The sequence below is a fragment of the Microtus pennsylvanicus genome, chromosome 5, assembly GCF_037038515.1.
Source record: "Microtus pennsylvanicus isolate mMicPen1 chromosome 5, mMicPen1.hap1, whole genome shotgun sequence".
Taxonomy (NCBI): domain Eukaryota; kingdom Metazoa; phylum Chordata; class Mammalia; order Rodentia; family Cricetidae; genus Microtus; species Microtus pennsylvanicus.
In genome coordinates this window covers 92,587,436-92,612,346 of record NC_134583.1, presented here as the reverse complement: position 1 = coordinate 92,612,346, position 24,911 = coordinate 92,587,436, and the positions used below count along the sequence as shown (strand labels likewise).

The window sequence follows — 24,911 nt, the reverse complement described above, 5'->3', positions numbered from 1 at the left end:
GTTGTGGAAAACAGTGATCTTTCTGATGCTGACCTCTTTTTTTCTGAATACTCCAGTGACCTCCACACCAGGGTGTCCCTGACCACATGTATGCGAGTTATTCTCTTTCAAACCATGCTTCTGAGTTCCAGCCTCAGAGCTGACTACTAATGTGGCACCTCTACTATACTTTAGAGACTCGACAGGTCCAGGGATCCAGGAACATGGTTCTGTGGTAGAGCTCTGACCTATTATACACAAGGCCTTGGGTTCAAGACTCAGCAATACCCCACCTCTTGCCTAGACAGCATGGGAGAGCTGGCAGACTGACCAGCTCAGCTACCACCCAGGCCTAGATTCAGAGATTTGAGTTGGCCCACCCCAACATCTCCCTCATCTATGAACTTCTGGAATGTGTGAAGGGGCTGGTCCTGCAGAATCATAACCGCAGGATCTCCATGGTCAAGACAACAGCAGGATATCAAAGAGGAATCTTGGTGAGGTGTAGCAGAAGTCAGAGGCCTTGAGCCAAACCAATGACTCATTGTGATGAACATTTTTTTAATATTTATTTATTTATTACGTATACAATATTCGTCTGTGTGTATGTCTGCAGGCTAGAAGAGGGCACCAGACCTCATTACAGATGGTTGTGAGCCACCATGTGGTTGCCAGGAATTGAACTCAGGACCTTTGGAAGAGCAGGCAATGCTCTTAACCACTGAGCCATCTCTCCAGCCCTGTGATGAACATTTTTAAGTAAAGCTTTTTGTGCAAAAGGGTCCACTGTGTAACACACCATAGCTTCCAATGCCACTACAACAGACAAATATGTGATGGAGAGGTGGGCAAGGTGGAGCAGCGTGGAGAAGGTGCACACAGCTGTGAGGAGAGAGGGATTGGGGAGACTTCTTCCTCTTTTTTGTTTTGTTTTGTTTTTGTTTTTCAAAACAGGGTTTCTCTAGTTCTCTGTAACAGCCCTGGCTGTCCTGGAACTCACTTTGTAGAGGCTGGCCTCGAACTCACAAAGATCTGCCTGCCTCTGCCTCCTGACTGCTGTGATTACAGGTATATGCCATGACTGTCCAGTTATTTTTTTATTTTCTTTGAGGGGGAGGTGACAGGGATGGAGGGTGGATATAGAAGGAATGGAAAATGAGTGGGATTGGGGTACATGATGTGAAATTGCCAAAGAATCAATACCCCCGCCCCAGCCTCAGCTGGATGCTTCCTCAGCTTTCCCAGGAGACATGTCCTTGGTCTGTCCCCAGAGACCAGAAGGAAGGGACTGAGTACTGAAGCCTCCCTACTTACTGTCCTTGGGTTGTCTTCATCAGTTCCCAGCCAGAGCCCTATGTATGAAGGTGGAGAAAGCAAAAGACTTGAAGGATTGCTTACTCTGGCACAGGTTATCACGTTGTCACCAAAGGGAATAGAATGGTGGCCAGTGTCCAGAATGTTTAGTTTCAGTGATGTGTGAGTGGGTATAGTTTCCAGAACTCACAGGAGACTCCTGCCACCTAACAGGCTCCTGTGCAGCATTGCCAGAGGCTCTGGAGCTGGGAACCTGGGTCACATGGCCTGTTGCCTGGTCAGTGTCAGGAAAACAGTCAAACAGTTCTTCTTTCCCCTAATTTGGTTAGTCATCACCTCTGGGAGCCTGAGTCTCAGACTGTAAGCTAAACAGTGCTTACGTGCGTGTGGTGTGCTGCGTGCATGTCTCACTCCTATCTCTACAGAAGAGCGGGAGCTGAGCAGCAGAGGCAATGACATGTCTTGCTGCCTGCCCACGTGTCTTCTGGTTTGGATCCCTCCCGAAACAGCAGCGAGCCGTCCTCTTGAATGCACCACACTGCTATTTGGGCCTGCATTCTGCCACCTCTCTCTTGTCTGAGGCTACTGCCCAAGACCTCAGCCTCTATTGAGCGCTTCAGCTCCCGAGTCAGGTCCCATTGAACCTCAAGGCGAGCTTTTGATCTTCTAGTAGCTGGTAGCACTCAAGATCCAATTTCTTAGATATGACTTTCATCTTTCCAAACAAAACACAGATGCAGCTAGAGAGTGAGCTCTTGTCACTTTGGGAACCATCGAGGAGCTCTGTGCAGGGAGGGACTTTCCCGGTCTCTGCCCTGGGGGGGGTGCCCCAGCAAGGAGAGGGGTTGCAGGCAGAGAAAATTGTGCAGGCAAAGGCAAGCATGTGGAGGGTGCAGAGTGTGTTTGGGAAGGGCTGCCAAGTTCCTGGCAGGGCAAGAACAGAGGGCATCGGTGGGAAAGCATTAGGTTGGGGCTTCAAGAAGGGAGAATGACAGATCTTACGTGGCATGCTAAACCTACTGCACTTAATTATAAAGTTAAACAGGTTTTCATTATGACGAAACAGCTGAGATAATTAACTTACAAATACAAAAAAGTTGTTGGGTTAAGGTTTCAGAGGTTCTTTCTGGTCTAGGACCGGGCAGACCCACTGCTTTGTCATCTAATGGGGGAGTCAGCCGGCTATGGCAGGAAGTGTGTGGCAGAGGCTGTTCACTTTGTGGCCTGGAAGCAAAAGAAGGAGAAGAAGCCAAGGTCACCAAATCCCTGAGAACCAAATCCCTTCCAGTGACCTAAGGACCTCTGGTGAGGCTCTGCTTCTTAAGGGCCATAGTAATAGTACCTCCCAATAGCACCACTGTGGGGTCCTGGGCTTTAACACATTAACACTCGAGAGACATTTAACATATAAAATATAACAATGTAGTGTTTAAAAATTATGATGCTTAATCACAGACATAATTTAGTCCTGGCCTACCATTTTTGTAAGGCCCTGAGTTCTATCCCCAGCATTATAAAATAAAAACAAATTAGTTAAAATTATGGAGGTTGGACCAGGGGTGATATCTCAATGGATAAAAGTGCTTATTGGGAAAGTTTGATGTCCTGAGCTCAAATCCTCAGAACCTGTAAAGCTGGGCTCAGTGTGGGGAGGTTGTGGCAGGAGAATCCCTTAGAAGCGCTCCAGCCAGGATCCCGGAGTGTGAAGCACAGATGGAAACAATGAGAAAGACTTTACCTCAGACAAGGTGAGTGTGAAGAGCCAACACCTGAGGCTGGCCTTTGAACTCTATGCATCCTGTGGCCCACAGGCATCCTCGCACATAAACATGTTCACATGTAGATTCATCAGTCAGTCGATCAACCCATCAATATCGATGATAACAATGCATAAAAGTCAGGATATACTAAGTTGTATATAGTGACAGACCCCAGAACTTGGTGTCTCCCAGCAGCACATACCTGCTTCTTGTTTGTGTTCCAAGTCACCAAGGGCTGATTGTGGGCTTCCTGAGACGTCTTGATTGCCCCCACTCTGGGCCTCCCACTGGCAGAGAACTCCATGTGCCCCTGTGGAGTGCTGTAGGTCAAAGACCAGCATGTATTCAGGCTGTTTGGTCAGTCTTTTCTGCTGCGATCACAGAATACCACTGACCAGGTCAGTTACAGCTGTAAATTACGTTTACAGCTCTGGAGACTGGGAAGTCCAGGGTATGGTGCCATGCTGGTCAGAGGGACACATCAGCGCCTGTTAGAAAGGGTTTCTGCTCAGGGGTCCCTCTCTTCATGTGAAGTCATTAATGCTGCCATCATGGACCCCATCTGACTCTAATCATGTCTTCATACCAGCAAATATACAAGTTTGGGGGTTAAATTTTCAACATGGATTTTGGGGGACATTAAAATCACAGCAGGCTTCCATAATAACACCAGGCTGTCCCCATCTGCCAGGTCTGACATTCGTTCACTCTCTATTCTTGAGGGGACCCTTGTACCTCCAGGGTACCTCAGATAGGGGTGGCACAGAGTAGCTCCTCCCCTAGCTCCAACCATTCCAACTCAAGGCAGGATGGGAGTGTAGTTACTGCCCGACATAGTCACTAGGTCCTGTCAGTGTGGCAGGCTGTGTGTTCAGCAGTTGGACACTGCCTTTTCTGGCTCCTCCACTCCACTCTGAACCGTCTCTCCATGATTCCAGTGTGCAGCCGAGGAAGTGGGCATAGGGAGGGGAGGCCTGAGTTTGGGATATGAGCCCAGATCCCTGGCCTTTGCAGGACTTGCCCTCTAACCCCTTTCCTGAGTGTCTGTCTTGCTTTGGAGACTCTCCCTTGCTGTGTGAGACGGAGACTGGCTCATGCTTGCTCTTCCTTGCTGCATCTTCTGAGGGAGTCATAAGTTTTTAAATCTTCTGCAAGATCAACAAGTTCACCTGAGGAGACAGAGAACAGAACAGGCAGAGCCAGAACAGCCATCAAATCAGCACTGTAGAGTTCTTGCAGGAAGGCTCAGAGTTCTGCTAGGAGTGAGGAGAGAGCTTCTGTCCATCCTGGAAGTCAGTATCTTCGAGAATAAGGGAGCTGGGGAGAAATTACATTGAACCTATTAGACTCATGGCATTTCCATTCCCAGGGTGAAGTCACTCCATGAACAGAGTCCCCAAAGTGTGTGTGTGTGTGTGTGTTGTGTGTGTGTGATGCATGTGCGTGCTCATGCAAGCTTACCCGGCATGCACATTTACTTTTTTGCATGTGGAAGTCAGAGGACAGCCTTAACTGTTACTGCTTAGACACTGCCCACCATGTTTATTTTTTTAAATCAGTGTATGTGTGTATTAATGTTTGTGTATGTACATAGGTGTGCATATGTGTGAAGGCCAGGGGTCAACATCAGGTATCTTCCTCAGTCACTATCCACCTATATTTTTTAGATGGAGTCTCTCACTGAATCTAGAACTCACAGATTGGCTAGATTGACTGACCTGTGAGCCCCAGTGAACTATCCTCCTGTCCCTTCTTTCTCAGGGCTGGGATTACTGGCATGGGCTACTGTCCCCACCTTTTTCATGTGTCTCTGGGAAATCAAGCTCAGGTCCTCATGCTTGCATGACAGGCACTTTGCTGACTGAGCTGTTTCCACAGTCAGCCTTGTAGTTTGAGACAGGGTGTCTCACTGCCTAGAAACTTGCCCAGTAGGCTGGACCAGCTGACTAGTGAGCTCCAAGCAAGTGTCCTCTTATCTCTGCCTTCCAAGTGATAGGATTACAGGCATATGTCACTACACCTGGTTTTATTTTCTAATGTGTATGAGTGTTTTGCTTGTGTGTGTATGCATGGTGTGTGCATGCAGGCACACATGCATGCAACAGTTTTCTCTGACATTCCATCCTGCAGGGAAGTTCTTTAAGCAGGATGATAAAGGACTCAGAATAGCTTCAGGAAGTCCCTGAAACTGATCAGACTCACTGTGCCTCTCTGTACCAACTATAAAAGCTGAGAGTCCCTCTTAGACAAGGCAGGCTGCAAAGAATTCTAAGATGAACCAAGCTGCAAAGAAGACTGAATCCAGACCAGCTTCCTGGAAGAAGCAGAAGCCAGCTGAGTTTTCTGGAAGAGGTTTAGACTAATTGAGGGTGAGAGGACATTCTCCAACTTTCTGAGCTGGTTCAGGCTGTGCAGTGTGCCCCAGGGCCCTGCTTTGTGAGCTGTCACCCGTGCTGGGGTGGGCTTTGGTGATGCAGTTGTTATTGACGCCCTTCTTCTTCTGTAAGTAGTCCCTCACCCACATTCCTGTAAGTGACCTCAATAAAACTCACTGGTTAATCAAGTTGGACTTTGATGGTAGATACCTGTCTGGTACTTTTGTCTGCCATGGACTCCCTGTCTGGGGTGAGTAGATGTGTATGTTTGCCTCTCCACAAAAGGGTTGGTCACACAACTCACCATCTGTTCATGGCGGTTGTGGAGATCAGAGGCATCAGATCTCCTTGAACTGGAGTAGAGAGGGTTATAAATTATCTTGTGGGTACCGGGAACTGAACCTGGGTCCTCTGCAAGAGCAATGTGTGCTGAGCCATCTCTCCAGTCCTCCCCTTTTAGAAAATGTGGGTTCTAGCTGGGTGGTGGTGGCACATGCCTTTAATGCCAGCACTCACGAGGCAGAGACAGGTGGATCTCTGTGAATTTGAGGCCAGCCTGGTCTACAGAGCAAGTTCCAGGTCAGGCTCCAATGCTACAGAGAAACCTTGTCTTGAAAATCAAAAAAAAAAAAAAAAAAAAATGGGTTCTGGGGATTGAATCAGGTTCTCTTGCTTGCCTGGCAGACATGTTGCTGACTGGCCTGCCACCCCAGTTTGTCAAAGCAGTTTTGAAAGGTTGGTCCTGTCCTGGCATTGCTGCCTCACTAAGGCTGCTCACTGGTTCCAGTGTAGAGAAACTAGAGATGGTATCTGTCCACCGCATCTCTGGACACATGACCTGTCTACGCAGCCACATCACCCACCATTCCCCCCATGGTCCTGGTGCTGGCACCACCCAGACTCCGCTCTGGTTGTGTCATCTCTCTTTCCTCCAGCCCAGGAAGCAGCCACCTCCCACGGTCATGACTAGGACAAGCCTCCTTAGCCAGTGACAGATCTCTGATGGAAAGGCATATCCATGAGGCCCCAAAGTTAGGGCTCTTTAAAATCTTTATTATTTTCCTTTTTGGGCTAAGGTTTCGTGTACCCTAAACTGGCCTTGACTTCACTATGTAGAAGAGGGTGACACTGAACTTCTAGGGTCCTTCTTGGACCTCCTGAATGCTGTGATTACATGTGTGTACCACTGCGTAGTGGCATCGCTAGTTTTATACAGTATTAGGGATTGAACCCAGGGCCTCATGCATGCTAGCCAAGCACTCTACCAACTGAGCTACATCCACATCCCCCTGCCTCACTTTTAATGTTCTTCTCTGTAATTGTTTGCCCAGGGCATTTGAGGTACTGGGTGTGAGAGACCACCAGAGGGATGGATGAGTTTTTTTGTTTTGGGGGGTTTTGTTTGTTTGTTTTTGTTTATAGGATTTAGGCTGGGCAGTGGTGGTGCATGCTTTTAATCCTAGCATTCAGGAGGCACAGGCAGGTGAATCTCTGAATTTTAGGCCAGCCTGCTCTACAAATCAAGTTTCAAGTCAGCCAGGGGTACACAGAGAAACTCTGTTTCGAAAAACCAAGAACCAACCAGCCTAAGAAACCATGTCATCAAAGGTAAGATATTTGAAAAGAGATCAGAGAACCTCTGACACAATCTATGAAATGCTATCAAAGTGGTTGGCAGCGTGGCCTTGGAGGCGGGCCCACCTGCTTCAAATAGTGGCTGCTTCCTTCACTAGCTGTGTGACCCCAGGCAGGCAGGCTCTCTGTGCCTCTGCTCCTTCATCCATGAAGTGGAATCTGGTCTTTTCCACTGCTTGTGGTAAGGCTCAGGTGTGCTAGAGTGTGGGAAATGATCAGGATGGTTGGTGTCTGGTACCCCACAAATCCCGAGTCAGTCTGCTGTCATTGTCAGCCTGTGCGGCTCTTGCTTGAATGCCCCTAATGGATGGTACCCTTCCATTAAGCTGGAATCTGCTGGCCTCTCTCTTCTTGAGAGCTCTGCACTCCGAGCTCAGCCATCAAGATGCTCCAGCCGAGGTGAAACCATGCATGCTTGATTGTGAGACATCTTCCATGCTCCATTTAGCCCTCTTATGGGGACCTGTAGCCCAGAGCGTAAGTACCTGAACTGATTCAGATCTGAAAAAGAGGAGGATGTTGCCCTCCTGCCCGAGGCAGCCATTACTTTGCAAAACCATTAAGCTGAACTGAGTGGTGTCAGAGCTCACGGCTGCTCTCCCAGCGCTCTGCAGAGGATCCAAGATCCACCTCTTCCTGCCTGTGAGACTGCAGCTGTTTTCCCCGCTTATAAAATAGGTTACAGTAATCACTGGCTCTTAGGGCCGGAGCAAAAACTGGTGGGGTGGCAGAGGGCGAGGACTGGGAGTGTAACTCACTTGGTGAAGCGCTTGCCTAGCATACGCAAAGCCCTGGGTTAAACCCCAGCACTGTATAAACTGAGTATAGTAGCCCGTGCCTGTGATCCCAGCATTTGGGAGGTGGAGACAGCAGGATCACAGACTCAAGGCCACCAGTGGCTACGTAGCAAGTAGACGTGAAGCCCTGTCTCAAAAGTAAAGAGCCAGATGTTTCCTAGGTTGGTGTCCCACACAGAGATAGTAGTTAATAAATAGTAACAATTATGGGAAGAGCGAGGGGTGATGTGAGTCCTGAATTTCTTTTTCTTTTTTTTTTTAAATTTATTTATTTATTAAAGATTTTTGTCTCTTCCCCGCCACCGCCTCCCATTTCCCTCCCCCTCCCCCTATTAAGTCCCCCCCCCCCAGCCCGAAAAGCAATCAGGGTTCCTTGTCCTGTGGGAAGTCCAAGGAACCCCCACCTCCATCCAGGTCTAGTAAGTTGAGCATCCAAACTGCCTAGGCTCCCACAAAGCCAGTGCGTGCAGTAGGATCAGAAACCCATTGCCATTGTTCTTGAGTTCTCAGTAGTCCTCATTGTCCGCTATGTTCAGAGTCCGGTTTTATCCCAGGCTTTTCCAGACCCAGGCCAGCTGGTCTTGGTGAGTTCTCAGTAGAACATCCCCATTGTCTCAGTGTGTGGGTGCACCCCTCGTGGTCCTGAGTTCCTTGCTCGTGCTCTCTCTCCTTCTTGAGACCTGAATTTCAACCTCGGTTGAAAGGATTGTTAGCTTCTCTGTAGAGGTAGAAAAACCTAGGCACACAGAGAGGCCCAAGTCACACAATTTGGCTACAAGGACCTTCATCCATGTGGGAAGCCGTTAGGCTTTAGCCCTTCGTGAGACCCAGGCCTGTCCAGTTTGTTCTGAAGAGTAGGTGTGTAAGGGGTGTGTAGGTGAACCTGGTCCCAGCCATCTTTCTGCAAGCTCCTCCAAGGAGTTGCCAGCTCTGTTAACCTTCTCATCCGCAGGTCTGAGTTATGACCACTAGATGTCGCTGCACAACAAAAAACAAGGTTTGCAACAACCTGGGGCTGCTAACCCTAAGCAGCTGCTTTTGTAAGTCCAGCAGCCCAAGGTGCCCAAAGGGGTCATCTAGAACTTTCCTCCCACCTCTCTTCCCTGTAGGGGATCCAGCCACATAGAATATGTCTCAGAATCTAGGCTGAAGTCCAGTTCACATTTGCCATTACCTTCCTGGTGGAGAGTCCTCTTTCCCTCTGCCTTTGCGGATTGCCAGACACGGTTGCCAGGTATTTCACCTCATCTGAGCCCCTGACCTTGTGAGTCAGATGTGTCCTCTCGGATTGCAGATGCAGAAACAGGCTCGGAGAAGTTACAGAGGAGACAGTTTTGAGCTCAAACTCAGAGTAGAGCTTTCTTTTACTCCATCACATGACTGTGTCTGAGACACTGTGGAATTCCTGTCTTTAACTGAATGCCTCAACTTTTTGCCTAAAGAACTAGGGCATGGCTCAGTAGGTAAAGCACTTGCCTCACAAGCGTGAGGGCCTGAGTTTGGATCCCTGGAAACCTTGTATTGTGGAATATAACAATTGTTTGACTATGTAAAGACGTGTTGCTGTCTTACCTTGCCTGCCTAAGGCGCCTGATTGGTCTAATAAAAAGATGAACAGCCAATAGCTAGCAGAAGAGGGATAAGTGGGGCTAGTGAGCAGAGAGAAAAGGGGAGCTGGCCGGCCAGCTGGGGGTCAGCCAGCCAGACATGGAGGAAGCAGGAAAGTGGGCTGGACAGTACGAAAATGAGGTTAACAAGTCTCAAGACAGCACTTAAATTAATAGAAACAGTTAATTTTAGTTTTTTTTTAAAAAAAAATAGCTAGCTAGAAATAAGCCTAAGCTAAGGCTGAGCATTCCTAACTACTAATACATCCCTGTGCCATGATCTGAGGCTGGCAGTCCATAGAACACTGTGTGTAGAGGAATGAACTTGTAATTCCAGCCATGGCAGGATGGGAGACGGAGACAGGCAGATTCCTGGAACCTCGGAGAGTAGATAGCATAACTTATATGGCCAAGAAATTAGGTCTCAAACAAAATGTGGAAGGAGCCGACCATGGTACGTGCTCATTGTCAGCTTGACAGGACCCAGAATTTCCTGGAGATGGGCCACGGGTGTGCTTATGGGAGGGCTTGTTTTTTGTTTTTGTTGTTGTTGTTTGTTTTTGTTTTTTGATACAAGATCTCTCTGCAGGCCTGGCTGTCCTGGAACTCCATACGTAAACTAGACTGACTTCAAACCCACAGAGGTCTCCCTGCCTCTGCCCCTGTGGGGAGATTTAAATTATTGACAGCTCCATTCCCTGGCTAGGGAGGGGAGCCTGGACTGTAAAATGGAGAAAGCTAGCTGAGCAGAATGCATTCTTTCCGCCTTTTTCTTAGGGGGCATAGGAGTTCCGGGATCTGGAGTTCCAGATAACTGTGAGTCACCTGAAGCATGCTGTCTGCAAGAGCAGAAGTGCCCCACCCCCGCGCCACCTCTCCAGACCCTGCTCTCTGCTTTCTGGTTGTGCACACGATGAGAGGAGCTACTTCAAGCCTCTGTTACTTCGGCTTTCTGCTTTGCTGGGCTGTACGCTTGAGCTGTGAGCCAAATAAACCCTTTCTCCCTTAAGTTGCCTTTTTCAGAGTGTTTTGTCCAAGCAACAGGAAAAGAAACCAAGACAGTGCCTAGAGTTGAAGGCAAAAGATTGATATGAGCTGAAGAGAAACCACTGAGAGCAACAGTCAATAAATGAGACCTCCTGAAACTGAGAAGCTTCTGTAAAGCAAAGGACACGGTCAACAAGACAAAATGGCAGCCTACAGAATGGGAAAAGATCTTCACCAAACCCACATCAGACAGAGAGCTGATCTCCAAAACAGACAAAGAACTCAAGACACTGGACAACAAAAGAACAAGTAATCCAATTAAAAATGGGGTACAGACCTAAACAGAGAAGTTTCAACAGATGAATCTAAAATGGCTGAAAGACACTTAAGGAAATGCTCAATATCCTTAGTCATCAGAGAAATGCAAATCAAAACAACTCTGAGATTTCATCTTACACCTGTAAGAATGGTCAAGATAAAAAACACAGACGACAACTTATGCTGGAGAGGATGTAGGATAAGCTCCTCCATTGCTGGTGGGAGTGCAAACTGGTACAACCGCTTTAGAAATCAGTATGGCAATTTCTCAGAAAATTAGGAAACAATATATCTCAAGACCCAACAATACCGCTGTTGGGTATATATCCAAAGGATGCTCAATTATATCACAATAACATGTGCTCACCTATGTTCATTGAAGCATTGTTTGTCATAGCCAGAACCTGGAAACAACCTAGATGCCCCTGGATGCCCAGTCAACTGAAGACTAGATAAAGAAGATGTGGTCCATTTACATAATGAAGTACTTCTCAGCAGTAAAAAATAATGACATCTTGAAATTTGCATATAAATGAATGGATCTAGAAAAAAAATATATTGAATGAGGTAACCCAGACCCAGAAAGACAAATGTAATATGTACTCACTCATAAGTGGCTTCTAGACATAAAGAAAAAAACCAACCTACAGTCCACAACTCCAGACAACCTAGACAACAAAGAGGACCCTAAGAGAGACGTACGGGGATCTATATAGGAAGGAAAAAAAAAGACAAGATCTCCTGAGTAAACTGGGAGCATGGGTGTCTCAGGAGATGGTAGAAGGGAGTGGGAGGAAGAGAGGGGATCAGAGGAAAATGTTTAGCTCAATAAAAACAATCAAAAGAAGAAAAAAGTTATCCACAAGGAAGGATGACAATGATCCCCTAAAGATACTTAATTCCTAATTCTGAACACCTAATGGTTATCTTCAGGGGCAATAAAAGACTGCAGAAAAAAAGAACATACACTGGGGCTCCCCTCTGATATGCACATACATGCCATGCTTGTACATACATACATACATACATTTACACACACACACACACACACACACACACACACACACACAAACGGCGCCTCTCTCCAGGGTTTTCCCTACCTCAGTAGATGGCCTTCAGCATGCACTGGTGCTTGGCTGCATGCTTCATTTGTGCTGCAACCTACAGGCAGTTGTCATTATTGTCCCCATTTCCCAGAAAGTCTATTAGGGCACACATACCCTGCACTAAGTTTCAAATGCGTTTAATGGCAGACCAGAGCCCGTGTCACCCCGCTTCAGAATCTGAGCTCAGGCTGTGACCTCTTCTCCAGGGGTGCCTGGAGTAGCCCTGTTCTCGCTCTCTCTGCCTTTGCCCTGAGTGTGCCCCACCAAGGGCCATCTAAATCTTCTCATGTTTCATGCGTGGAGTGCCCATGGGCATCTCTGTTGGCAAGCTGGGAACTGCTTGATGGGGGCAAGGCTGACTGCGTTCACTCCTCCGCCTTTGGAACCCCTGATCTCTGGGCTGAATCATGACCTTGGAGGGTGAGAATCCATTGTGCCTCAGTTTGTCCCGAAGCCCTTCTAGACCATGGCCACTTCTTGATCCGGGGTTTCTCTGTTGGGGTATAACATACTCACAATCCCTGGTGCTGGTGGGCCAATGTAACATGTGTTAATCCTAGGCAGGGCAGTCCTTTTCTTTCTGTGTTCCTTTTCTTCATAGGTCACTTGTCGCAGAGGAGAAGCTCACACACTAGTGACAGCTGAAGGCAGGGAATCGACAGGCTGGCTGTTAACCCTTGCTGTGTTAAACATGAAATTATTTAAAGTTTCTATTTGGGACATGGCATTGGTTGTCGGAAAGTAGCAGTGATGGCAGAGTTTGCACCCCAGTAGTTGGCAGACACTGCTCAGAGCTCCTCCCCTACCCCTGGAGACCCAACTGTCACAATGTTTACAAGGCCAGAAACCAGCCTGAGGCATGCAGGCTGTTGCGAGGGTCCCTGTGGAGTTGGCTGGGAGCGGCATTCAGACCACAGCTTGCAGATAAGTACCAACGTTGCCCCCTTCCTTTCATCAAACGCTGGACCCACACTTTCTGCCGGAAGTCACATACTTGATTCAGATGGAGAAGAGAGGATATGAAAGGGCAAGGCACCTTATCAAAGCCAACAGGCCTGGCTGGAGCTGTGATTTTAACCACTGCTGTGGTCATTGGCCATATACCAAGAGCCCCGAGCTCATCGGGGAGTCTGGAAATTGTAAGAGGTAATGTGTGTAAAGAGCTTAACACAGATTTGGTCGGAGCAGAACATAGTAAACATTAATTTACCAAGAGGCATAGGAGTGTGATCTGGGTCCACCCACGTGGAATCTTAACTGGGTTAATTTTTTTTTTTTTTTGATTTTGAGACCTCCGGCTGGCCGAGCTACTCTGCTTGTCTAAACCTCTTGTTCTCCAGCAAAGAGAAGATAATAATAGCTACCTGGAAGAGCCGGGAGGAGGATGGAGATAAAGGATGTAAAGTGTCTGGTGAGAAGTGGGTACTCTATAAATGGGAGCGATTGTCCAGAGTTAGCTTTTATTTTCTGTCAGTTAAGACATGGTCTTGTACAGGCAGCTGGGGCCAGAGCCATGAGAAAGAAAGAAGTCTGTGCCATGCCTGGCGCTCCTCTCCTGGACAGGTCAGCCCCCCACTGGGCCATGGTTTGAGAAGGGCTTCAGAGACTTGGGACGCTGTTGCTAGGTGCTGGTTGCTAAGAAACACTCTGTTTCTTCTAGCTTGGCCATCTCCACTTCAGGAGGGCCGGCTTCTCTTGAGCAGCTCCTGCCTCCTGTGGCCTCTGCCGACCTCAGAGCCAACTGCAGAGGGCAGGTGAGGGTGGGGTCTACTGTCTAGGGTCCCAGGAGAGCACAGGGAACTTCCAGAGGGAGGGGTTTGGGGAAGGAACTGAGTAAGAGATGGGGGTGCCTCACAGGAGAGAAATTACCAGGTAGGCAGTCATCTGGTCGTGGACTCCCTAAAACACACATGGGGGGGGGTCAGACCAGAGGACTGGGATTCAGATACCCCAGGTCTGAACCCCAGGCCTGAATCCCAGGTCTGAACCCCAGGCTCCTGCCTCTTCTTAAGAGCTTTGGCACCCAAGTTTCTTGGCTCTAAAATGGGGGTTTTTGAAAGCTGGTATGCGATAAGCCAGTGTGAGCGGAAGATGGGTTGGTTCTTCCTTTGGCTTGGGGTCAGCATCCTTCTGGGGTTGGAGCCTGGGATCAGGACTCCTGAGGGCCTCATGGTTTCTTCTCAGGCCCACGGGGCTCTGCCCCACAGCACCATGATGGGAAAACTCCCTCTCGGGGTTGTCTCTCCTTATGTGAAAATGAGTTCGGGGGGCTGCTCTGACCCTCTGAAATTTTATGCTACCAGCTACTGCACAGCCTATGGTAAGGACCCCCTCTGTGGGAGCTACCTTCTGGACCCCGGGTGGGAAGAGAGGCCAGGAGCAGTGCAGTTTCTAGGCCAATCCTACCAGTGACCTGCCACACTGAGCTGGCCTGTTATTCCCTGAATCCCAGAACTCGTGCTGTCGAGCTGGCCTTGTCTAGCCGCCCCCTCCCTCAGCCTGTCACCGCAGTGAGTCTGCCACATGGTTCTTGTGTCCCCACGCCATTGAATTTGTTTCCTGCCCTCATTGTCCTCTGAAGTGTCAGGCCTACTCAGTTCCCATCACCTGGGATGTTGAGTATTCCCCCAGCTTGGTGGGTCCTAGGGGACGCTGATCCGGCCTGGAAGCCACTCCTCCCCTTCTGATGACCTTTGGTCCTGTCTTGGTCTTGCCCCCTGGCAGGTCGGGAGGAGTTCAAGCCCCGAATGGGGAGCCATGTAGGCACAGGCTACAAATCCAACTATCGGCCTCTGGTCTCCTACCAACCCCATCTGGATACCCTGGACAATCCAGCCATAGGGTACAGTTTCCATTACCCCTTTCCTCCCACCTCCGTCCTGCTGAATCTTAGCTGTCAGAGATGTCATTTGCCCCAGGCTCCAAGGCAAGGCCTCAGTGGCTCTGGGCTCGCTGCCCAGTTAAAATGCTTGGGAGAGGGATGGGAGAGATGGAAGCTTCTGGGAATGAGTCATGCAGCCCTCAGCCCCAGAACAAAGGCAGATGGCACCAGAGGTCCTAGCTCTTGCTTCCTCCTACCCCTTAGGGAACAGATTCGTGACACTTCCAAGTCTGTGACCAGTCAGAGCTACTGTCCCCTAGAAGTGCCTGATGGCAAACACCCCATGCCCTGGAACCTGTACCAGACCACCTCTGGCTATGGGCGAGAGAAGCTCAATACTGGACCACTTTCCAAGGAGGTCAGTGCAGGGCCCGTGCGGGGAAGGAGTGAACCCCAGGATGTGTGCAGGAAGGTGGGGAGGGGGGTTCTTTCCAGCAAGCAGGAGCAGCACCTCCAACCATTGCACAAAGCTGAGATGATGGAGTCTAGGGTGAGGGACCACCCCCACCAGTGTGATCTTATCTTCACATGCTATCCCCACTGCCCCTCCACACCCTCACCTCTACTCCAGCCTCACAGAGACCAGTGTCCTATCCATATGTTCAAACTCATTGCCACCGCTCTCACTGCCTCTCCCTCTCTGTCAGCACCCCCATCTGCTTTGCTTCTGTCGTCGTTATTAGCATCATTCAAGTCACCACCGTGGTCATGAGGACAGGTATTCATTCGTCCAACCAATCTGTTCTGAACACATTTTATGTTTGGAGGGAGTGTGCTTAGGCTGTAGGTCCGTGGGTTTGGTGCTTGCCTAACACTCATGAGGCTCTGGGTTCCATCCCCAGGCACTTCAAAAACCAGGCCTAGTGCTGTTTACCTGGAATCCCAGCACTGGGGAGATGGAGGCATATCCTTAGCTACATATCAAATTTGAGGCCAGCCTGGACCACACGAGACCGAATCTCAATGCCAATAATGATGATGGAGATAAGACTCAGAGTTTGAGTGTGCACTGCTCTTCTAGAGGATGCTGAGTTCAGTCCCCAGCACCCACATCAGGAGACTCATAACTGTCCAGAACTCCAGTCCTGGGGTATCTGATGCCCTCATCTGGCCTCTGTGGTCTACGCGCAACATACACAAGCACAGACACAGAAAATACTAACAAAGCTTGTAAGCCGACACACCAGAAGAGGGCGCCAGATCTCATTACAGATGGTTGTGAGCCACCGTGTGGTTGCTGGGAATTGAACTCAGGACCTCTCCACCCCACTAATAAATCTTTTAAGATTAAAATAAAATTTAAAAAACCAGAAGGGGTAAGAGCAGAGGAAAATGCATCATGGAAGGAGAGATGAAGTACACACCCAAGACTGGGAAAGAGGTTCCCATGGAGACACTGGGCAGGATTCAAGAGATGCAAGCATTCCTCTAGCCAAAGCTATCAAAGGGATATGTGTTCCAAGCAGTATATCAATGCAAAGGCCACAAGGCAGGTGTCTCTGGTTGAGGGGTCCAGCAAGGAGTTGTGTGCCTATAGCAGCTTGAGGACCCAGAGTCCCCATGAGAGTCACTCAGAGCAAGCTGTTGCAAACTCTGATCCAGGAGAGCCCACTGCCTTCATGGTAATCGAACCACACAGACTGCCATGAAGGTGCTCTGTAGAAATGGAGGTTAGAAAGTGATTGACATTTCTACACCCGCAGGATAACCACCTGTGTTCCCTCCTCCAGGTTAAGAAGGTCCATTTCGATACCCAGGATCATGGACCTCAGACCATCACAGGACTGGAGCCCAAGGAGGTTCCCCTGCTCCACCAGCAGCAGGGCAAGGGCTCTGTGGAGTGGGAGAACTCGCACTATGTGAGTGGGCCGGAATGGGAAGGAGTAGGGGGGGCCACACCAGCCTCCTCCCCCTGCAGAGGCTGGCCCTGTGATTACTCTTTCAGGGAGCTACGGCACGTGGGCTCCGGTCCTGAGGAACATTGCAAAGAGCAAGGCATTTTCAATTTGGTAGTTACCGAACTGTATCAAAGTGGCCACCATACCCTGCCCTGTCCCATGTGCCCCCAGCTTATATGTATTTTCTTCCATCAGCTTTTCCCACTTCACCATGACCCCCTTGCTTCTGTCTGAGTTCCTCGGGGTCATTTCCAGGAACTCAGCATGGTGTGTGACTTGGAGTTTTCATGGAGGCATTCGGGACGCTGCCATGCCTCCTCCTCAGGCATATCAGACGGGTATCACATCAGAGTGTTGTGCTAGTCTCCTCCTCCCAGGCCCACTGGGAGTTCACACACCCGAAGAGCTACCACCACCGCCATGGAATGTCTGCCCTCCATCCTGGCCACTGTGTGTGTCCCTATTGCCCCACCTTGTATGTTCCAGGGTCCACGCTTCATGGCTTCCGAGTACAATTCCAAGTATATCAAGGAAGCTCCAAACCATTCAGGTAGGCCTTCCTTCTCCAACCCCTAGGGAAGACTCCAGGGGGATTAGAGCTAGTACAGTTCTCAGAAGCCACCAGGGGAGAAAGAAGGACAGACATATTGGTGGCTTGAGGGAGCCATGTCCTGATTTCAGAGCTCTGGCCTGCTGCTGTAGCAGAGTCTGTAGGGCCTGCCCACAGCTACTCCTGGCCTGTCAGTGCCCATTTCCTTCTCTTTTCCTTGCCTGGACCCTGGAGCCTGTCCCTTTCCTGCTGGGACACTTGAGGCGGCCCCAAAGCTCAGACAACTCTGACTATTGCAGATCTCTTGCTCAAGAAGACGATTAGTTCCAAAGAAGAGACTGGCTTCACTGAAGGGTCAACCAAGAATCCCATTGTCTTCCAGCCACCCTCACAGGCATATCCTGGGGACCCCGTAAGTGTAGTCTCAGAAGCATTGAAATTCTCAATTCTGGGGGAGGGACTGTGGTTACGTTTTAAACTCCTGACACAAAGGCCTCCAGTTATGTATGGAGTGGAAGACATGGACCGTGGTTCAGAATCCCACTTTATAGATGAGAATACTGAGGTCCAAATAGATCCAAGAGGTGAGGCCAAGGTCACTTCCCTTCTGGCTCCCATTCAGGACCTTGGGGTTGGTCATTCCACTGAAACTCTACCTGTTCCTCAGTTGTCTGTACAGAACCCTTCTGCATTCTTGACACAGTGGGGGCTGGAGTCAGAGTGTGGGAGCCAGGAAGGTCAAGGAAGGTTAAGCTGATCTCCCAGTGTGCACCCCTCCCCAGGTCCCCCACCCAGGACGGAGCATCACCAAGTCGGACTTCCTCCCTATAAGTCACCCTCAGGTAAGCTCTGTGCTCTTGGGGGTCCAGGGCCGCCTGTGAGGAGGACAATTGCACCCGGCTTAGAATTGCGAAGGGATGGTACCCACAGATGCTCTGCTCCCTTCAGGGAAGTGAGTTTCTCCCTGTGCTGTCCAGAGGCTCTGATCGGGACACAGGATACAGCCGAGTGAATGAAAGGGTCTTGAACCCCAGAGTGAGTGACAGGGGCCCAGCAGGGAAGAATGGGGACAGGCAGAATATCTGGAGAGGTGGGTGAAGGGTGTCTCGAATGGAGTGTAAAGTGGGGGCCTGGGCGGAGTGGCGTGTTTTGAAACATGGAATGATTTGGCAGGGGTGGAAGCACCCTGCCCGTCCTTCCTCCACCGTATGAACTCAGCCAGCCACCCAGCCTCCCATCTTGTCTGTGGCTCTGCTCCCCACAGATGCCTGCTCCAAGCCCACAGCCTGCCAGCATGAGCCACAGGTCCTACCAGCCGCCCCAGCGGATGCAACAGACAAACGTTGCCCTGCTCGGCAGGGAGTCTGTGGGGAACAAGGTAACAGTGCCACACCCATCCCTGCCCCTAACTATGCTCCTGAGTCCTGACCATCCCCCTGTCTCCATCTCTTGCAGGAGCCCACAGGGTTCACTATTAACAACCCCAGCTACGTCCGGAGCTCCTATGAATCGGACAGAGACCAACGGTACCTGACTACCTACAACCAAGGGTGAGGCTCCCTTCCAGGCTGAGAGCTGAGATCCGTTTGACAGACTGCAGATGAGGCAGAGCAAGTCACGAGGTCACAACCTCTGGACAGAGAACCAAGTCCCACACTAAAGTCTCCCCCACAAAGACCGTCAGCTGAGCATCGCGTGCCAGCCCTTCACAGGGAGAGTGGTCTTTAGGGGGCATGTGGAAGTTGAAAGCAAAGGGAAGCAGGCAGCGATGGGCTGTTATGAGGCCAGCTGTCCTGTGGCAGAAACTCTAGACAGCAGCGTAAGGCACACAGCTCTCTGCTGTCCCCACCTGAGGAGAGCCAGGACAGTCACACCCCAGGCCCATTAGTCACTAGTTAGGAAGCTGTCCCCAGGGTGACATTAAGCTTCAAGGGGGCTCCTTGCTCAGGAGATACAGTTTCTAGCAACTTAAGGGGAGCTCTCACACAGACAGGCAGAACAAGATACTAGGACCAGACTGCTGGGCTCGGGAAGAGTAGGCGAATGCAGGGGTCTCAGCAGCCGAAACATCAGTCTCTAAGGCATTGCCTCCATCCGATGCCGGTCAGCTCAGTGCTTCCTCAGCAGGTGAGCTAGGAGCTGGGACTCAGGCCTGCAGGAGGCTTCCAGGGGAAGGCAATCCAAAAGCCATGGGTGCAGGGGCCTTCAGAGGCCAGGGTCAGGTGGCGAGGGCATCTAGGAGCAACAAAAAGGAAGTAGTATATTTTTAAAAAGAGTTATTTATTTAATATTATACAGTGTTCTACCCACATGCATGCTTGCACACCAGAAGAGGGCACCAGACCTCATTGTCAATGGTTGTGAGCCACCACGTAGTTGCTGGGAATTGAACTCAGGACCTCTGAAAGAACAGGCAGTGCTCTTAACCTTGGAACCATCTTTCCAGTCCTCCTTTGTTTTTTTGAGACAGTCTTGCTATGTGGCCTTGACTGGCCTGGAACTTTCACTGTAGACAAGGCTGGCCTAGAGCTTGTGGCAAGAACTCCTGTTTTTGCCTCCCAAGTGCTGGAATTACATCTTTATTAGCTCACTCCAAAAGGAAGTGCTTTTGGGGGATAGAATCCTAGAGCTGGGAAAGCCGGACTTCCTCCCCGCACTCCTCTCACATACAATTGCCCTCCGATACCTGAGTATTCCAGGTTTCTCTGGCTTGTCAGGTTTCCCTTTTCCTGCTCCTGTTCTGGGGTACTTCCTGTTTTCAGAGTCCTGACTGAGGGCAGATGCTGGCCTAGGCCCTGGTTGGCATGATCACATCGGTGATGTGGTTAGTGGAGAGGAGGAACAGGAAGCTGGGACAGGGGGTTGCTTTAAGAAGGTGGCATTGGAGTCTAGATTGCAAAGTTCTCTGGCTGAGGACCAGCCAGCAATAGAGGTCTGAGCTGGAAGAGCCTTTGGTGCCTTATGAGTTAAATTACCCTTGGGCTTCAGCTTGGGAGCTCAGTAACTTCTCTCCTTCCCATAAGGGTGATGGGGGAAAGGGGAGCACTTTGGGTGTTGGGAGACAAAGATCTGTCCCTCTTTAGATGACCACTCAGTTTTTGAGGCCCCAGTAGGCCCTCCTCAGGCTATAGCCTTTCTGCAAGTCCCTACACCTGCCCCCGTTACCTGTCAGGAATTCTTGTCAGGTGTCAGGCACTCTGTTTCTTGCTGGGGATCCCAAAGCCCCGAGGGATTGAAATCTCTGATTTCCAAATGGACCTATCAGCAGCATCCTGGCATTCATCTTCAGAAGCCGGGGGGGGGCAAGTCTTCCTCATTTTGTGTCTCACAACCTGGCCTAGGGTTCAGTTCTCTTGGCCGAAGGAGGGGAGTCAGAGGCTTAGGGGAGACTGGTGGGCAGGTTCCTCCCTGGCTTCTGGCAGGGCCACAGGTGGGAAGGCCACAGATCCCGTCCTTTGCTCTCCACACCTGTCTCAACTCTGGAATGAGGCAGAGGAGCTCGGCTCCAGGAATGGGGACAGGCTTTCTGAGTGAGAATGTCCTTGGTGGACAAAGGCTCAGGCATGACAGGCAGAGGAGAGACATGGACAGAGGCGAGGGGACTGAAGAGGTCCAAGGCCCAAGATCTGTTGGCAGTGAAGGGTGGGACAGGCCTCAGAAAGAAGTAAGCGGTGATCAAGGACCTATGCACTACCTTAGGTACTTCGAGAACATCCCCAAGGGACTGGACCGAGAAGGCTGGACTCGAGGTGGCATCCAGCCCCAGAAAGCAGGAGGCTATGCCCTCAAAGAATCTATTACCCGCATGGACACCACTCCGAACCCCACAGAGACCCTGCGGCAGCTGCACCCTCATGTGGGAAGGTAGCATGCCCCACAGCTCTGCCCCCGTGCCCTTTTCTCACTTGGCAGCCTCCTCCAGGCTGGCTCAGCCCTATCCCCTACCTGTTGTGCCTGTGAGGCCGTTTCCTCTGGCTGGTCTTGATTCTAGATTCTGATTCCTGGCCTCCTACCTGCCCAGATTCTTTCCCCGGCTCTGTCTAGTGACTCCTTCCTCTGCATGTCTCCCTTCCTCCATGGTGTCGGGGGGCTGTGGAAGATGGATTTAAAGATGAATGAACTGTGGGCCTGCCCCTCCTGTTCCGCTGCTCAGTTCTTCAAAACCTCCACTTGGACAGGAAGGGCTGGTCCAGGTGGCAGGCAGAGATTGTCTGTGGTTTGGTTGCCCTTGTCTGGGCCTTGCGGGCTCTTGGGATCTCAGGGAAGGAGGCAGAGGTCACAAGCCTGGTCACCCATCCTTCTAGCAGCTTCCTTTCTTCCTACAGAACCTTGACTTCGGTTGACCCCTTCTATCGAGACACGCCTCATAGCAACCGCTACACGGCTACCAGCTGAGTCTTGAGGGGTAAGGGGACAGGATACCCTCCTGCCCACTCCCCAGGGGAAGGCCTCACTGTCCAGTTTCTTTCCCAAGCCCTGGGTTGAGTTAGGCTTTGAGGGATGGGAGTCAGGACGGCCTTTGTTTCTTCTGGAGAGTGTTCACAATCACCCTAGGGCCCCCCTTAGACCTTGTCTTTGTTCCTTCTGCCCAGGTTTGTCGTGATGGGACAAGCTGCTTTCCCTATGCTCCCCAACCCCCCCCCCCCAAGTTACTTTCCTAAGGAAATAAAGAACACTGAATCAGCACAGTATTGCAGTTATTGTGGGACAGGGTGGTGCTGGGCAAAGGTATTGAGCTGGGGTGTGTCTGGGTAGAGGGTTCAGGGCCAGATTTGGAGCCAGGGGACTGGTTGGAGCATCTGAGTCACAGTGGCTCCACAAACAAGATGCATCAGTGTTTCCTGCCCTGTTGAGATAAGCCCTTCAGCTCGTGCTGTCTAGGATAGTGACCAGTCAGGTCAGGGTGGAGGTGGGCTCCAGGGGAGGGGCAGAGGGCAGGTGGAATGAGGGACCAGTTATTGAATTACCTCTCTAAAACAGGAGCACAGATTAAAGCAGGACTTTGGGGGTCCCACTGAGAGCCTCAGAAGGGAGAAATATATAGGGGTAGGCCAGGAAAATGCCAGAGATGGAAAGGGCTCTGTGATGGACGGGCAGCTAGATGCAAGCACAGGTCGAGAGCTGATGGCAAAGGCTGGCTCTCCCTCCAGCCAGGCAGCCAGAGGAAAGCGCCGTCTTTTATGAGGACAAGAACAAGTTGTTTGTTAGAGGGACGCCTCACTGAGCACAGTCCCCAATGAGCAAATGTGTGGGAAGATGGGGCACCTGGTCCCCAGAGCTCCTTGCCTGCAAGGCAGAATCTAGCGGGCTCTCAGCTCCCGCTGTCACTCAGCCGGGTGTTTGCTCAGTGCACAACTGAGCAACTGTATGATGTGACTCTATCAGCAACAACTGCTCACCTCGGGAGCCTAGGTCCTAAAGAGGTGTGGAAGTTCTAGGGGTCCTGGAGGGCAGTCACATGGCAGCAGTACAGAACTTGGGGGTCTCCTCCCAAAGCCCGGGCTGGCATGAGGAGGGCATGGCCACTCAGGGCCCATCAGCCATTCACTACCCCTGTATGCTCTTGTGTTTCTTGGCGGGTATTTATGTTGCAGTTTTGCTGGCTCTGGAGCCCAGCTGTACCCAGTGCAGTCCTGTGTAGCAGGTCTGGGGGCTGTCCATAGCCTGGCAGGGGCTCCATGTGGGCTGTGGGAGGCTCCAGCTGGTCCCAGGGTTGGAGGAGGGGAGTCAGGGACACATAGTCTCTGGGCTCTAAACACAGCCAGAATCAGGGACCAGTAACAGGCTCACAGGCTGTGCGTGGGGACTTGCTGGTCCATGGCCTACAACATTAGGGGTGAGTCACCAACCCAAGATAGTCCTGGGTCTCAACAATGTCTTGTCATAACTTCATAGTGAGGTGAGGGCATCTACCATTCATCTATCCCCTCCCTGCTCAGACACACACACACACACACACACACACACACACACACACACACAGAGTCAGCACAAAAGCACACACAAGCAGTTAAAAAGGACACAGAACCCTGAAGACATCCATATACACAGGCACATCTATGCCAACAAAATGCAACAGTTACACACTTGGGCACGGTGCACGTATGTGAGGATCACTAGTGAGGTGGAAACAGGAGGATCAGGAATTTAAGACCATCCTCAGATACGTGAGCCAGCTGGACTACATGGGACCTTGCTTCAGGAAAACATTTTTAAAAAGGCAAAAACAAATAACGCGGACACGTGGACAACAACCTGGAAACACAAGAGGAACATGTACACATTATATGGATGTTCACATAAGCACCTACGATGCTTATATGTGCAGACACATGCACATTTAGACACAGTGATGACCAAAGACACGGGTATGCAGACATATGAGAATAGACATGTAAGGGGTGGGGGAGATGGCTTAGTTAGTAAACTGTTGCATAGGCATGAAGACTTGAGTTTGGATCCCCAACACCCATGGACAAAAGCAGCCATGGTGGCATGTGTCTTCGGTCCCCGTGTTGGGAAGGCAGACAAGAGATCCCTGGAGCTTCTGGAGACAGCCTGACTGAAACCATGAGCATTGGGTTTGGTGAGAGACTCTATCTTAAAAAAACAAGTTGGGGCCAGGTGGTGGTAGGTAGCACGCGCCTTTAATCCCAGCACCCAGGAGGCAGACACAGGTGAATATCTGTGAGTTTGAGGTCAGCCTGGTCTACAGAGAAAGTTCCAAGACAGCTAGGGCTATTAAACAGAGAAACCCTGTCTCGCAAAACCTAATAACAAAACAAAACAAACAAACAAAAAAACCCCTCACATATTAAGGTAGACATTCAAGGTAAAACTCTACCCCTCCCCCAAGCATGAATGTACATGCATGTATGCACACACACACACACACACACACACACACAAAACTCTACCCCTTCCCTAAGCATGGATGTAATTGCATGTATGCACACACACATACATAAAACTCTACCCCTCCCCCAAGCATGAATGTACATACATATATGCACACACACACACACACACACACACAAAACTCTACCCCTCCCCAGGCATGAATGTACATGCATGTATGCACACACACATACATAAAACTCTACCCCTCCCCAGGCATGAATGCACATGCATGTATGCACACATGCACACACACATATATACACACAAAAAATGTGCATATAGCAACTTGTATAGCAAACACATACACACACACTGACACACATGTACACCCACACACATTCACTCCCCCAACCCTACTTTCTGACTCTCTTTCCCCATGAGTGTCACTTTACAGCTCATGTTCCCTGCTTGTTCTATTATTCCTCTACCTGGCCCAACAGGGGACCTGGTGTCGGTGTCAGAGACAGTGGAGTCTGATAGCTCTCCTTGTTCTGGGCCTGCATGCCCAGTTTCCAGGACGCATGAGGTGAGGCACCCAGTGCGGATTCTTGAGCGGGGTCTGTGGATTCTGCCTCTGAGGAAGGGTGAAGAACACTGTGTGACCCTGAGTTTCTGTTTCTACGTACAGCGGGGACTGCAGCCTGTAGACAGTCCAGGGGTCCTTGTTCAGGAACTCTGTGAAGACAAGGTCTAGGTACTGGGAGCAGGAAGGATGTCTAGGAAGGGTCAAGACTGAACCATGGTGGTGGTTGTAGGGTCCCCCCTGGTAGGCCTGAGTTGTCTCAGGTCACGTAGTCATCAGGG

The 24,911-nt window shown here is 50.4% G+C and overlaps 1 protein-coding gene across 1 annotated transcript; it reads left to right on the top strand.

Annotated features, from left to right (window-relative positions):
* The first annotated feature begins 13,182 nt into the window (after nt 1-13,182).
* Nucleotides 13,183-21,892, top strand: Saxo4 (stabilizer of axonemal microtubules 4). Its single transcript, XM_075973485.1, has 16 exons — nt 13,183-13,289; nt 13,374-13,441; nt 13,539-13,632; nt 14,063-14,198; nt 14,603-14,720; nt 14,964-15,117; nt 16,490-16,618; nt 17,144-17,207; nt 17,507-17,619; nt 17,990-18,049; nt 18,156-18,242; nt 18,472-18,585; nt 18,663-18,757; nt 20,907-21,071; nt 21,533-21,612; nt 21,800-21,892. Exons 1-15 carry the CDS (start codon nt 13,263-13,265, stop codon nt 21,600-21,602), a joined length of 1,494 nt encoding a protein of 497 aa, XP_075829600.1. The 5' UTR covers nt 13,183-13,262; the 3' UTR covers nt 21,603-21,612; nt 21,800-21,892.
* The last annotated feature ends 3,019 nt before the right edge of the window (nt 21,893-24,911 follow it).